The 14312-nt window shown below is 48.1% G+C and overlaps 1 protein-coding gene across 4 annotated transcripts; it reads right to left on the reverse strand.

Moving 5' to 3' along the window:
- Positions 1–377: 377 nt before the first annotated feature.
- ASB1 (ankyrin repeat and SOCS box containing 1) lies at positions 378–10028 on the reverse strand. Of its 4 annotated transcripts, XM_062002958.1 has the most exons (6): positions 9927–10028; positions 9676–9817; positions 9292–9372; positions 7224–7526; positions 2878–3263; positions 378–806 (listed from the first exon to the last, which is right to left on the reverse strand). In XM_062002958.1, the coding sequence occupies exons 1-6, from the start codon at positions 9958–9960 to the stop codon at positions 673–675; spliced, it is 1080 nt and encodes a 359-aa protein (XP_061858942.1). In that variant the 5' UTR covers positions 9961–10028; the 3' UTR covers positions 378–672. The 4 variants fall into 4 exon arrangements, with proteins under 4 accessions (XP_061858942.1, XP_061858943.1, XP_061858944.1 ...); XM_062002959.1 differs by lacking the exon at positions 9292–9372; XM_062002960.1 differs by lacking the exon at positions 9927–10028 and having other exon boundaries at positions 9497–9763.
- Between the last annotated feature and the right edge of the window lie 4284 nt (positions 10029–14312).

The raw sequence follows: 14312 nt of genomic DNA on the forward strand, positions 1-14312 counted from the left end.
GTGCAACAGGGCCTTGACACAAAGGCGGCCAAGTCAGCAGCTACCTTGCAGCACACAGACACAGATACAGTTTTCCAAGTAACACACAGCACTGCACGGGAAACTTGATGCATTTCACATCAGAAGATGACAGAAAAAAATACACCCACTTTTACAGCAGTAGTCACAAACTTCATATGGAAGAGAAAGGCTAGGTACTGACAGCAGAAAGAGAGCAGTGCTGTTGTAAAACCCTCACCACGCTGAGTAGAGACTCCTGTAGGAAGAGGAAAGGCTGATACACAGCACTTTCCCCCACATGGAAGTGTCATTGAGACCCAAGGTGTGGGTAACACAGATCAATAACAGAGGCAGAGAAATAACAAAGAGACATATGCTAATGGCTATAGGATATATTGTATTTGCTCATGTAACAGCCACACGCACTTATCGACCTCATCGCCCAACCAGTTGCAAAACAAGAGATCACCAGTTAGCTAATCGGTAGCTTAAGAATAGACACACAAAATCACTGCACCCTAAATCTAGAAGGGAAAATCACAGGGGCAGGGATTTATGCACACTCCTTGAGCATCCCCCCCCACTGTAGGGGATGGGTTAGGATGGGCAGTTGGCTTTATCAGCACACTCATTTACCAAATCAAACTGTCCTGGAAAGCAGCCAGTTGCCCTTTAACTGTGTTCGTGAAGCAAAAACTGTTTAATGGGGTCTGGGATTGGAAGGATATGGATCAGATCCAGACGAGATTTGCCAAGTGTTCCTCGTACAGCTATGCGGCAGAGAGACAACAAGCTTCGGGTCCGGCCTGCAATGAAGAAAGCAGAGGAAAACTATTGAGGGAGAGAGGAAGAAAGAGAGATCACAACACATAGCTGTGCTGAGCTCTGGCCGACACTTGAGTAGCCATCTACCCCTTCTAAACACCAGTGTCACATCCTGCACAACAGCATGCAGGTGGTGCAAGAGAATTGAATATGCACAAATTCTCCCTGTGAGGAGGCCAACCTTTTTAGCAAAGACTCGGAGCAATGACAGCTGCCACATGGGCAGCTTGAAAGGCCACGCTGGGGTTGTGACCATGAAGCTGATGCCTGCACAAGGGGCTTCAAGAGATCAATGCCAAACCCATACTAGGGGAAGCTGTGGGAAGCTTTATATCACCTGGATCATTTTAAAATTATGTAGACTTTGTTACCGCTCTAAACCATCCCTTGGGAAACAACAGCATTGATGGCCAGCTCAGGTCTTACTCAGCTTTCTTTTGAGGGCTTCTTTTGAGTTAATGGAGAGCTCTTCCAGCACAGGGACAAGAGGATGGTGGTGTCCATGTTGATTCAGGAACTGGACTTCCAAGGCTCCACTCCATTGTCCTGCATGCTCTACCTGAGGAGTCCTATTTCCCTTCTAACTCCAGGCTTAATGGAAAGCACCTGCTCCAGCTTATATCTATCTCTTTTCAGCAGATGTCCACACTGGTTTAAAAACCAGGCATGTGCAAAATTGAATAACTTTGGGGTATGGGCAGGGGTTGTATCCCACATTCTGAATCCCTTCAAATATCTCTGCCTTTCGAGAGGGAAACCCCACTTCCAACCCTGGTGCAAAATCCTGGCCTCCACCAGCTGACCCTGGTGATTTAACAAGGTGCTGCCCTTGCTGGAACAAGGGTGCACAATGTACTCTTGTCACTTTTCTTACAAAAAAGAAAAGAAATAGCAGGTGAATTTAGGCATGTTCAGGTCTGAGGACCTGGTTTACTTCTTCTGTAACTCATTTGCTCCCCACAGGACATTAAACTCAAAAAGACAGCTTTTTCCTACCTTTTTCCACTGTCATTTGAGATCCCTCCTGTCACGTGCTACCAAATTGTGCCTTTACTTCCCAAGGAGTCTGTCCAGATACAACTACCTCTTGTGTCCCTTCCTGGGCCCCCCTGCAGAGCACAAGGTCACTCCGGAACAGTGAGGGCACATCTGGATGATTCCGGAGAACTAGATCTCACTGGATATGCTATAACCTGCCAGAAGTAGAAGAGCCAAAGCCCAGCTTTGATAAGATCCCATTGCCTAAACATTGTCTCAGCCTGCTGAGGACATGGTTAGGCAATGGAAAAGAGTTGAATGGAGATAAAAAAAAGTCAAATTTAAGAGGCTGGGCTGCTGGGATAGGCATCACTGGTATTTGAAGGACTTGAAGGGAAACATCATGTGAACATTTAGACACTGTCCCAGCCTGCCCAGGGAGATATCACCCCATCCCCGGAAATATTGCAAAGCCATGTAGCTGAGGTGCTGAGGGACATGGTTTAGTGATGGGCTGGGCAGTGTGAGGTCAGCGGTTGGACTCAATGATCTTAAAGGTCTTTTCCAACCGAAAGTATTTTTTGATTCTAGGAATCTAATACAGAAAATGCAATAGGACAAAAACAAGGAGCCAAGACAGAGGTTTTGGAGGAAGCCTCTGGGTTGAGTCATGAGCACCGGCAGAACCAGAGGCAGGCAGCAGCTCGGTGATACTTGAAAACCAGTGTCAGAGCGTTGCAGAGTCCAGCCTCCTGGCCCTCTACTGCCTGTTGCCTGCTTGGCCAGTCATAGTTCATTTGGAACCCTATTAGGGGTTCTGAAGTCCTTAATGCTTAGCTTAACAGTTTGTTGAAACCTAGCTACCTTTTTTGTGTGTTAGAAATGCTTAAGCCAGATATAACCTGTTTACACATCTTTTTTTATGAAGGCGCTTGAACAAACAGACCCAAAAGATGGTAACACCTACTCTACCACCTTAACAGGTCCTAACTACTAAATGAACTCCCCAAAGAGCTCTCCTGAATCCAGAGGTATATAAAACCAGCAACACATCCCTAAGACTAAAGCACTTACCCCTCGCTTCTTTGAACACCTCCAGAGCCTCAGGGTTGACTTTGACCCTTCCCATGGATTCAACGCCCAAGGCCTCCACTTTCACTAGGTTTAGATTGGCTCCAAAGTCAATCAAGAGGTGGACAAACGCTGCTTCACAGCCATGTCGCAGAACAGCATCCATCACACACACTGGGGAGCCCCGGGAGAAGCCCTGGAAGTTGATGGGCCTGCAGCAGTTAAAATCTGGATTGGCTCCAGCCTGGAGCAGCAGTCGAAAGCACTGGAGGTTGTGGTAGGCAGCGCTGATGTAGAGCGGACAGACCACCAGCGTGGTGAGGGGCCGCAGAGAGAGGCTGGGGTCCCGGGAAGCGAGGTGGTGATTCACATCCACATCTGCCCCATACCTGAGTGGTGGAGAAAGAAGAGCAGAGGTTTGGAAATAAGGGCAACAGCACTACAGCTGCAGCCCAAGGTGACAAAACGCCAGGGGATGAGGCTGAAGTACATCTGGAGTGTGAGCACTCTGCCTGTCTTTGGTACCTGTGGAGCCCAACATACAAGAACAACCTTCAGATGAGGTAAAAATAACTTACCCATCAGGACAAAACAGGCCAAAAAGCAATACAGGCAATTGATCTTACTGTCACAAGCAGCAGGGAAATAGAAATCTGCACTCAACAGTGATACGTGACAAAATCCCACATCTGAAGGAGCTGCAGTGGTTGAGATCCCATCAGGGAGTCAAAAAGAGGCCTTTTCCCTAAAATTCAGCTTAGCTGAAGGGGTGTACCCACCAACTATGAGCACATAGGAAACTGGGAAAACACAAAATAATGGCATCAGACCTTCTGCTCTCCCCATTCATCCTGCACAGCTCCATATATTGTGACAGTTCATATATTGTGCCAGATACCACGTAAAAGATTACAGCTCATTGGCCTCTGCTCCAGACATCGACCAGGGGACCTCCATAAACTGCAACAAACCTCTCAAGCCTTTTGCAATCAGCTTCTGCCTCACCCTGGCCCTCCTATCTTCACTGCATGGTGTCCCAGCTGCTCCATTAGCCCTGCAGCCAGAGCAGAGAAGGCTTGGGTTCACTGTGGTGTAGAGAAGACAGGCAAGTAAGCTAAAGCACTGCTCAACAGACATCAGAATCATCATGGAACAGCAGCAGCACCCGCAGTGTATTATTTTTTCTGGAGTACAGATGGTGCTAAGTTGTGACTAAGCAGAAAATAGAGCTTATTCACTTTAGCTTTTCTCTCTTTTCTTTTCTTTTCTTTTCTTTTCTTTTCTTTTCTTTTCTTTTCTTTTCTTTTCTTTTCTTTTTTTTTTCTTTTTTCTTTTTTTGGAGGAAGTGAAGAATGTGGCCAAAGAAATGGGAGCAAAAAGGTCAAGTGTCATTCTCTGCAAAAGCATGACATTTGTAAAACAGCAATGATGCAGAAAGAAGAGACATCAGAAATAAGCATTTATTTCCCTCAGACTAACTCTCAAAGAGTGGGGACACTAATTCCATCTGCTTCACACTCAGCTTGGATAGCAAGACAGAGGAGGACAACAGAGGAATAGCTGGTTTTAACTGCAGTGCTGCAAACCAAGCAAAGCCACAGAGGGATAAAAGGTTTCTTCACCCACTAGTCCCTCTCTCAGAACTGCAAACTGAGCATTCAGAGAACTAGATTTTTCTAACTTCCTTGATAACATTCTATTTCTTTCTGCAGGTAAGAAAACAAATCAGGAAGCCACCTGGGGGCAAATTCTGCATGAAGGCAAGCTCAGCTCTGGCTGAACCCAGTAAGACTTGGTCCCTATCCAGCAAATACTTAATCAAACGTTTCAATCCTGAAGGTGGGAGTAGTCTTATTTAATCAAATACAGAACAAGGCCTGAGGAATCTTCCTAACAGCTGCAAATGGCATGCTGTGTACTTTCACCCCACTGCACAAGATCTCCAAAGTATGAACATCTTGGCTGAGACCTGAGGAGCCCATTGGGGTGGAAAAATGTAGGGAAAGGAGGGAGCTAGGCAGTGATGGCACTGACACCAGTCACAGGACTGAGCTTCGCTTCCCAGCCCTGGCTGTGACATGCTAAGGGGACTCCCATCCTTTGGGGACTTCCACACAACTATGCCGAATCTGCATCGCATCACCCATGTCAGAGCACTGAGGGGTAAATAAGAAAAGGTGTCTCTTCTCCACAGGCAATCATTCATCTTCTCTGCAGATAAACCTCTTAAAAACAGACTACACGAGCATTTGGGTAGAGCTATCTCTGCTGCTGTGGGGCTTCTGTAGGGCTGTTGTAGGGTCCCTGCCTCATATGGCCACGGTCCAGATCAAACAGTAGGTATCTGTTCACTTCAGTCTTTTTTTTCCCCACTATTGTCATCAAAATTCTCAGTGGAAACTGCCAATTCAAAGCAAAATACAACTTTTATCTACTTTTTATCTACTTTTATCAGAGTTAGGTATGCAAATGAGACACCAAGGCAATTGCTCAGATCTCTTTTTCACTTAGTATGTCTTGTCCTTAACATGCAGAGTCAGCCCTCAGTTAGACTGCAAGTACAGTGTGACAGTCCAATCCCATCGCAGCACCATCCCATCATAAACTGTTGGGAAAGTCATCTGCACCCTGGCAATTGTCCGTATTTCTACCAGCCCCCTTACAAAATAATCACTATCCGGCAGATCACCTCTTGCTTGGTTAGCTGGTTCAGCAACTGTAGCTGTATGGAGGAATCCTGATTGTGCTATCATATGATTTAAAAAAATAATAATGACCAGGTGATGCTTAGAAGACCTTCAGCAAGCCTGACTGGGTGGGGCTTTCTCTTCAGGATCCTGAGACTCTGTCAAGCTGAATATGCTGAAATATTTCTTTTTAGCTCAGCAAAAGTATCTTCTTCACTGCATTCCCCTTGCTAAATCCTTTAGACCAACATTTTTTAAATCTCCTAGTGAGCTTTGTAACATAAGATTGTGTTTTAAAGTAAGAAATAGAACTGTGAGATCTATACTCCAAGATATTTGAAATTTTGGGCAATCTGACAATTTGGTATTAGTTTAGCAGCCTTGGGAGAGACATTGTCTAATAAAAAGATACTGGACCAACTCCAGTTCATTTTTAATCCTGAAAGTTTTCCAAAATCTTGCTTTTAATATTGCTGGCAAGGTATCCCAAGGAGTAGACACATAAATCAATGCATCAGCTCTCCATGTGCTCCTGAAATACCATTTGCTCCAATTCACGCTGACATAGTGGATGTATCGTGGAGATTCTGGGCAGTGCAGAGTGTGACCTGACCCCTGTATGAAAACACACGTGACAATGGGATCATCCCTCTCACACCTCACTGAAAAAGAGTCAGGGAGGGCCTGCACTTGTGTGGAAATTAACCTCCCCACAAGCAAAAAAGACAGAAGAAAATCCCTAAGGATTTTGAAATTTTTCTACTCAAATCATTTTTGCTGCTATTTTCTAGCATTTCTGGCCACGGAAGGGACTACTTGGAGAATGTTTCCCTGTAAATTCAAATATGCTTTCTGCCATTTTACTACTTTTTACAACCTGTATTTTCCCCTTATTGTTACCTCTCATTATTTGATGTCAAAGTCCCATAGAGCTGTTCAGCATGGTCTCTTGTACAAAAAGCTTCCAATTCAGAAGAAAGGAAGTGCCCTGATATGCCACAGAGAAAGTAAGTCTGCACAGTCTACTGCTAGACCATAAGCCCACTCACTGCTGGTGCTGCAGAGGAAGTTTTCTGCAGGATTGAAGGTCTTCAGTCACCCACCACCCAGCTAAGATTACTGTTCACCACCTCATAGTGACGGCCATGACTTCCTAACCCTTTGAGGCAGCTGTGCATCAGGTGTCTGGCAAGAGGAGACTCAATCAGATGCCACAGAGGGTGTTTTGGTGAAAGGCAAATGTCAGGCGGTCAAGAACAGACCATAATGGTAACAAGCGTCTCTCCTCACAAGGACAGAGAATGGTCAGATTCACCTCGCTTGTAAATTCAGCCCAGGGCATGGAACAAGCAGTAAAGATGGAGGTGGGGGAAAGACACTTTGTAAGATTTGGATCTGACTGAATAGTAGACTGTGAGCTCAGAAATGGAGGCTCCTCACTTGAGCTTTGCCTAAGAGGAACAGTCACAGGAGCCACACAGCAGGGCACAGACCTTCCATCAAGTCATGGGGAATACAAGGATGTCCCTTTGAGCACCACTCCACCCTCTCTCCTGTTGATCTCTTGGCCAGGAGGAAATGGATGGGGAAAAAGATCCCAAGGGAAGTACAGTCACCCCTCTCCCCACCAGGACCATCTCCAGCCTGTACCCAAGCTCTCACCTGATCAGCTCCTGGAGGATGTCTGCCCGGCCCACGCGCGCCGCATGGTAGACAGGGGTGCTGCGGTGGTGCCGGCTGCCATTGGGGTCAGCCCCAGCTTTCAGGAGGATCTTGGCACACTCAAGATGCCCGTTGACCACAGCCACGTAGAGTGCAGTCTGTCCCTTCACATCCACCAGGTCGATCTCGGCCCCTTTGCGGAGCAGGAACTCAACGCAGGGCCCGTGGCCGGCAGTGGCGGCGATGCGCAGTGGCGTGCAGGGCAGCCAGCCGCAGCACCACACTGACTTCTCATTGATCCGGCTGGCAGCAGGGGGGAAAAGCATGGGTCAGAGAAGCCCTCCTGCCGCCTTGCTACCACCCTACCTCCTCCAGCCCCCAAGGAGGGAGCTGGGAGAGCCCAAACTACTCTCTTGAAGCTCTTCCTCCTTATTTTTGGCACTTTGTAGCAATCCTGAAAAGTTCCTGCTAATAACCTGATCAGGTGATGCACACAGAGACTATGGAGTAGCGCCTGGAAGATGGGCTTTATCACAGCTCTGCTGTGTCAGGAGCTGCATATGCACACAGTGAGGGACAAACCTGGCCTCAAAACTCAGTCAAAATTGTCAGTAAAAAAAAATCATAGAACCACAGAATCGTTTGGTTGGAAAAGACCTTTAAGAAGAAAGAACGTACAGAAATACAGGTGCACATCTGTATCACACCACTGGCAACAGTCATCCTCAGCCAGACACCACAGGATGACACAAACACAAATCCAAGGAAACTCATCCATGCCAGCAAGGTGCAAGCTTAAGAAGTGCAGCCACTCTGCACTGAATAGCACAAGCAGGCCACTAGCATCCCTGTTGTATGGTGGTACTGGCTTAAGAGCCTTCTCCCGTTTACTGGGAGACGGCTCTGGAAGAGACGGCTCTGGCTGGCACCTGCTTAGATCTCCTCTGACAGGCCTTGTATTAGTTGTCATGCTCATCCACATCTCAGGTTGACCCTGAACATGTCATAAAAATCCACACATCATTCTAAAATTCTACGCTAATTGATGCAGGTACCATTTTAGCAGCAACACTCAGAGAGGAAGGGATTTTTCTAAGACCAATGTAGGCTGGTGAAAGCACTTTCACCAGAGCAGCAGTGGATTTGCTCTTCCAGCTCACTCCGTGCAGCCCCACCAAACTGGTTACAGGACAAAGTAGTTTTACACTGCATTTACAGACTTTGCTAGAAGAACAATGCCACAATTACTATTTTCTACTATGTTTTAGGAAGAGGAGGCCTATCAAGCCCTCAGCTGTCAAGTCTTATCATAAGTCCTCCCTTTAACCTGGGAGCTTTAGGGATCTGCACCCCATACCTACCCTCAAATTCAAAGAAGTCACTTTTCTTCTTACTCCATGCTGTAGGTCCAGCCCTCCTCCTTCACTCAAATTTTGGTTTTTTTCCTGCCACGGGGTTCCCACGTGGCATGAGATAAAAATAAGGCAAAAATATCAGATTAAGGATCCGAAGTGCCTCAGCTGCTCAGGTGGCAAAAAGATGGAGTGGCTTGTTCTCTTTTTTGCTGAAAGGACACTTTTTTGAGTCTTTTTTGCACTCTAAGCAGTTTTTTCCACAGGGCAGAAAAATTAATTAGCTATCCCCATGGTCACAGACTTGGCACTGGGCAGATTTTGTAACATTGGGTGTTTCAGTTTTATATTCTATCGTAATCCCTTTTGTATGTTTTTCCCATTATACGTAGGCTCCTATTTTCACAATATTACATTTCTACCCTGATCTGACATGAACTCGTTCACAGCCATCACACACTTATGAACTGGCTTGAGCTTTGCCTCCTGAGGGACTACAGGGGGATGATTTCAGTGCAAGTGGAGCATCTTCCCAACCTGACACCTCTCCTGTAAAAGCGGAGTGGAATGGGGCTCCCCAAAAGGGAGCGCGCAGTGGGGATGTTGTGGATTTGAGTGGCCTCAAGGAGTCCTTAGCCAAAGCCTTTTAAGGGAGACCTGGAGCTGTTCAGTCTGGAGAAAGCTGAGAGGAGCCACTTACCAATGCTTATAAATACCTAAAGGGTAGGTGTTGAGAGGATGGGGCCAGTCTTTTTTCTGTGGTGGCCAGCGACAGGACAAGAAGCAATGGGCACAAGCTGGAACACAGGAAGTGCCACTGGATCATGAGAAGAACTTCTTTGCTGTTCAGGTGAGGGAGCCCTGACACAGGCTGCCCAGGGAGGGTGTGCAGTCTCCTGCTCTGGAGGTTTCCAAACCCACCTGAACACATTCCTCTGCCCCCTGATCAAGGGGAACCTGCTTTCGCAGAGTGTCGGGATGGAGGTCCCTTCCAACCCTACCATTCTGGGATTCTGAGATTCTGTGAGCCTCACAGCCTTGTCCGTGGGGGTCTCCAACGCTGGCGTGCGGGCAGGGCGGGCTGTGCGAAGCCCCCTCACCTTTGGAAGCTCTCCTCTTGCAGCAGGCTCTTGAGGGTGGGCAGGTCCCCCACGTAGGCAGCGTCGTGCAGTCGGGTGTCCTGGCAGTGCTCGATGGGGTGGTCACAGAACTGCTCCCGCAGCCACTCCTTCAAGTTACGACCTGCGCTGGAGAGAGAGCGGCGGGGAGATGGGGGAGAGAGCGCTGGCCGCCGGCGGCCCGGGGCGTTAGGGGCCGGGCCTGGCCTCCTCTGAGTCCCCCGCCACGTTACCTGCCTGCCCGCCGGGTGGGCCGCCCTCCGCCATCGGCGCCGCGCCCCGCCGCTCGCCCCGGCCTCACGTCCGTTACCCCGGCAGCGTCCCCCTGCCGCTGCCGCCCGGGCCCTCCCCGGGCCGGCCTGATTGGTGCCTGCCGGCCCGGCCGCTTCCTGCCTCCCCGTTAAGGTGGTTTTCCCCCGCGGGAGGAAGGCGGTTTGTATCTGTCCGCCGAGTGCGGGAGCCGGGAGAAGCGCCGGAGCCATTCGTCCTTCAGACTCACCCGGAGGGGGGGGCGGCTCGCCCAGCGCTGACGGCCTTCAGTGTCTCTAGCCGAAACCCTCGGCCCGGCAGAGCTCGGCAGCTGGTACCAGGGCCTGCGGGCTCCTTCTGCCAGCGGCGGGCAAACATGGGGCTGAACGTTTCCAGGGCTGTCTCCGTTCTCTGGGCAGACTCGCGGCTACCATCCGTACCTCTGCACAAAGGTACCGAGTGTCAGAAAGACGGTAATGATGTCCTTTATAGAGCGGGATTTTCCTTTAAGCAAGGACAGGGAACCTCATGTCTTAGGAAACTGGCAGTTAGAAGAAGGGGTTAATGCCAAGATATAGTAACACTGTTTAGGCTGGGATGACCATAAATTAACAGCCTTATCATGTGAGCCTGATTACTCTGTATCCTTCAAGAGGGACTAGAGACTGATAAGAAGGGAACCTCCAGCCTCAGAAGGCCCGAAGGTTGGATAGTGCCTAATTACCATGAAGTTACCAAACTTCTGCAGTAACTGGGGAGAGGAAAAGGTGGCAGGGGGAGAAGGTGACCACCGACTCACAGCCCACCTAACACAATTCATACCCCAGACCCAAAAGAAGAGGGCAGAGGAAATGAACTAAGCACGTGCACTTATTTACATGCCAGGCAAATGATCACTAACCAATCACTGAACAGAGTAACAATACATATGTATTAGAATATAGAATATGCAAATGTTTTGTATCTAAATAAAGCACGGGAGGTACTGTTGGTTTGCTGGCTTTGTGGATTAGCACGTAGCACCCATCTTTGCAGAAATACGCAATAAAGTGATATCTTGACTCTGTGTAGATTGGGCTATTGCAGACTAAGTAACAAACCCCTTTTTGTGAGACAACAGTATCATAGACAGTTTTGATTTTTGTAGGCTGGACAAGTTTTTCCACAGCTAAAAGGGGCAGAGAAGGTTTTATGTGGTCACACTCTCATGGTCTTTCCCTGCAGCACAGCTCCCAAGGTCTTTTCATCAGGTTGCTGCAGTCCTGAGGGAGAAAGGCCCATATGAGAGTGGACAGAGCTGAAGTGGATTGAAAGCAAGCAGAAGGACAAGGTGGCCATGAAAATGCCACCAAGAAACCTCAGGGCAAAGCTCAAAGGTGACGTGTTGTAGCAGTCATCCTGGCACAGAACCGCTCTCCAAGTGTTTGAAACACACCCTCAGCTAGTGAGTGCACACTTCTGAGTCCCCAGTGCCAGAGGGGAATGGTGGTAATCCATTTAGCTTTCCTGCAGCTCCACTCCTGCTGCTCCATGGCAAGATATCAGTCCACAGATACCAGACTGTGGCTGCAAACATGGTTTCCTATAACTTATTATTTGAGCTTAAGCAATCTGGAGGTGATCAAACCCATTTGCCTTGCCTGGTGGAAGATCAAAAGAGGAATGGAATCAATGGGATTTTCAGAAGCCATTAGTGCTGGCTATCACTGCTGCCTTGCCCTGCCTGCAGTCCTTATTCCATGAGAAGAGTCAAGACCTGGGACTAAGACGTGTCCCCTAGAATGTTCTTGGCTGCCAGTCTGGAAACCTGACTCAACATCTGTTTGGCCCTACCTTGAGTCAAAGGAAGAAGGTCTGGAAACCAGACAATGGGGCTAGGCAGAACTTCAGCCCTCAGCTTGGTCAGCCATGTTTGTGAGAGGCTTTCTAGGATCAGGATGGACTCAAGCAGAGCTTTCTTAGGCAGGTTTGCTCTAGGACTGGTCGCTTTTTGAGAAGTGCCTTTGCAAATTTCTTGACAGAGCAAGCCCACCACCCTCCAGTGGGCTCCTCCACATTCCTTCGATGATTTGACTCCAATCTACAACTGCATCCAGCTACAGAGGCTATGTGTGACTCCTGCCCACTTTGTCCAATCATGGGCAGGGAATAAGCCCTATATATCTCATCTCCCTGTTGCAGGGTTGCCTGTTGATAGTACAAGACAGCTTTCTAGTTGCAGCCGTTACAGTTTTAATGAGACTGGATTTAATGAGCTCCTCCAGCTGAAAAGTGTCGTGTTGGACTGCCAGCCAGCAGTGAGGTCTCATCTGGAGAAAAAAGGCATGTTAGTCCTTGGGCTTTCATACACGTGGACCCTGACTGAAAAACATAATGCTTACGTGCATGAGGAGATAGTTGCTGCAAAGAGCAGAAACCCTTATACTTCAGTGCTTTCCCAGCAGGAACACAGTGCTAGTTTTCAAAGCTCTTAGGAACAGCTCACTCCCACTTAGCACAATTTTTCTTTAGACCAGATTCGTTTACTCACTCTGTGTCATCCGTAGCTGACTCTTTTCTCTCCTCCCATGGGTAAAGTGTAGACAGGAAAGAAAAGAGGGCAGAGGACACAACAGTGTTTACTTGCAATGCGATAGTTGTCCCCATGGACAAAGCAGAGCCCTAGAGAGGAACAAAGTGAAGGGTAAATAGGACATGCAAAGCTGGAACACCGGTGTTTGGATCACTTGTGATTCAAGGTTCTTTCAGCTGTTGCAAAAACATGCCTCTGTTTCACCACTCTCTTCTCTCATCCACATATTTATATGTAGTCTTGTACTTTGAGATGTACTGCAATGAATGGCAGAACCATATCAAATCCTATTATGCTTTCTAGAAGTTTATCTCCTGAATCAGACTCTTTTCCTCTATTTTGTTTTCAGTTTGTTTCCTTAAATGCACAAGAAAACCAAACCATCCCAAGCTGACCTAACAAGTGATTGTAGAGAGCTGATGGAAAGAAAATGGCTGTGATTGCTGTCTCAGTGTTGGAGATAGCCAGCACCGGGAATCTGCGTGTCTCTAAGAGAAAACCTGTGAGGAAGTGTAAGAAGTCTGTCTGTATCACTCTGAGTTAAATAGGAAAATGTAAATTTGCATTTGGCCAAGTCTGGAGAAAAACATTTAGTTCTGGCATACCTGACTGCTCCTACCAGACATATCTCTTACAAGCCAAAGGCAGAGGCTTTGGGCAGCCCTGGCTGCAGTTCAGGCCTGCCCCACCAGAAGGTTGGACTAGGTGACCTCCTGAGGTTCCCTTCAGCCTGAATTATCCCATAATCCTAAGGATAATAAGCCAATACTTCCTGTAGCGGTAACAGTGCTGAAGTCCATGGACTGTTTTCTAAAGACTGCAAAAGGCAATTTCTGCTTATTTGAGGTATACAGGGCAGATCCTCCACTGGCCAGTGGAATCAGGATCTGCTGGCTCACTATCCTGGAGTACATTGCTTCTAGAAAGCTGCCCTGTCCAGGCTTACTGTGAGAAGAGAGAAGCAGCCAGAGCAGGTGAGCTCACTTGGCCCTTCTTCTCTCCATGACCAGCAGTTTGTTGTGGGTGGCCTTTTGGACTGCTGCACTGATCCCACTCGAAACCAACCCGCCCAGCAACAGGAGCCTGTGGCCCTCACAAGAAGAGCTTCCAGTATCTAAAAATAGCCAGTAATCCAACACAGCCAACACACGCTGACTTGCTCATTAGGCAAGACTTTTTCTCCAGCTCCTAACACGAAAACAATGAAAAAGAACAAAAGGAAAAGAAAAAACAACCCATTTCCCACTGGCTCTCCTGCACAGATCGATCCTCCCACTTGTCTTCCTCTCCCAACCACGTTCCTCGAAGTGAAATGAGGACTTCACCCATCCTGGCCCCATCCTGCTCCTGAAAGCAGAGTGCTAGATCCCCATCAAGCACTACTTGCATCAGAAAGGAATCAGCTCATCTATTGAGACACTACTACAGAGTCCCTGCCCTGGAAGACCTGGCCATGTGCCCTCCAGCCTGCTCTTCTCTGCACAGTGCACCATACATCCCCACAGCCCAGCTGTGGTCTCTGTTCTGCAGAGAAGCAGCATTCGCTTCTGAAGCTGATAGCATGGAGTGTGGATATCCTTCTAGTCTCTCTAAAGTGATCAACAAGAGATGGACTTTTTACAAGGGTCTGTAGTGACAGAACAAGGGGTGATGGCTTCAAACTGAAGAAGGAGAGATTCAGATGAGATATAAGGAAGAAGTTTTTCTCTGCAAGGGTAGTGAGACCCTGGGACAAGTTTCCCAGAGAGGCTGTGGTTTGCAAGTGTTTTAGGCCAGGTTGGATGGGGCTTGGAGCAAC

Source organism: Colius striatus, chromosome 9 (assembly GCF_028858725.1).
Source record: "Colius striatus isolate bColStr4 chromosome 9, bColStr4.1.hap1, whole genome shotgun sequence".
In the NCBI taxonomy this organism is placed as follows: Eukaryota; Metazoa; Chordata; class Aves; order Coliiformes; family Coliidae; genus Colius; species Colius striatus.

Coding starts and splice junctions, on each gene's coding strand:
- ASB1 (XM_062002958.1), bottom strand. CDS start 9,960: ATGGCGGAGGGCGGCCCACCCGGCGGGCAGGCAG. Junction 9,818..9,926: donor CCCACCCGGCGGGCAGGCAG/GTAACGTGGCGG, acceptor TCTCCAGCGCAG/GTCGTAACTTGAAGGAGTGG. Junction 7,527..9,291: donor TCTCAACACCTACCCTTTAG/GTATTTATAAGC, acceptor CCCTGCTGCCAG/CCGGATCAATGAGAAGTCAG.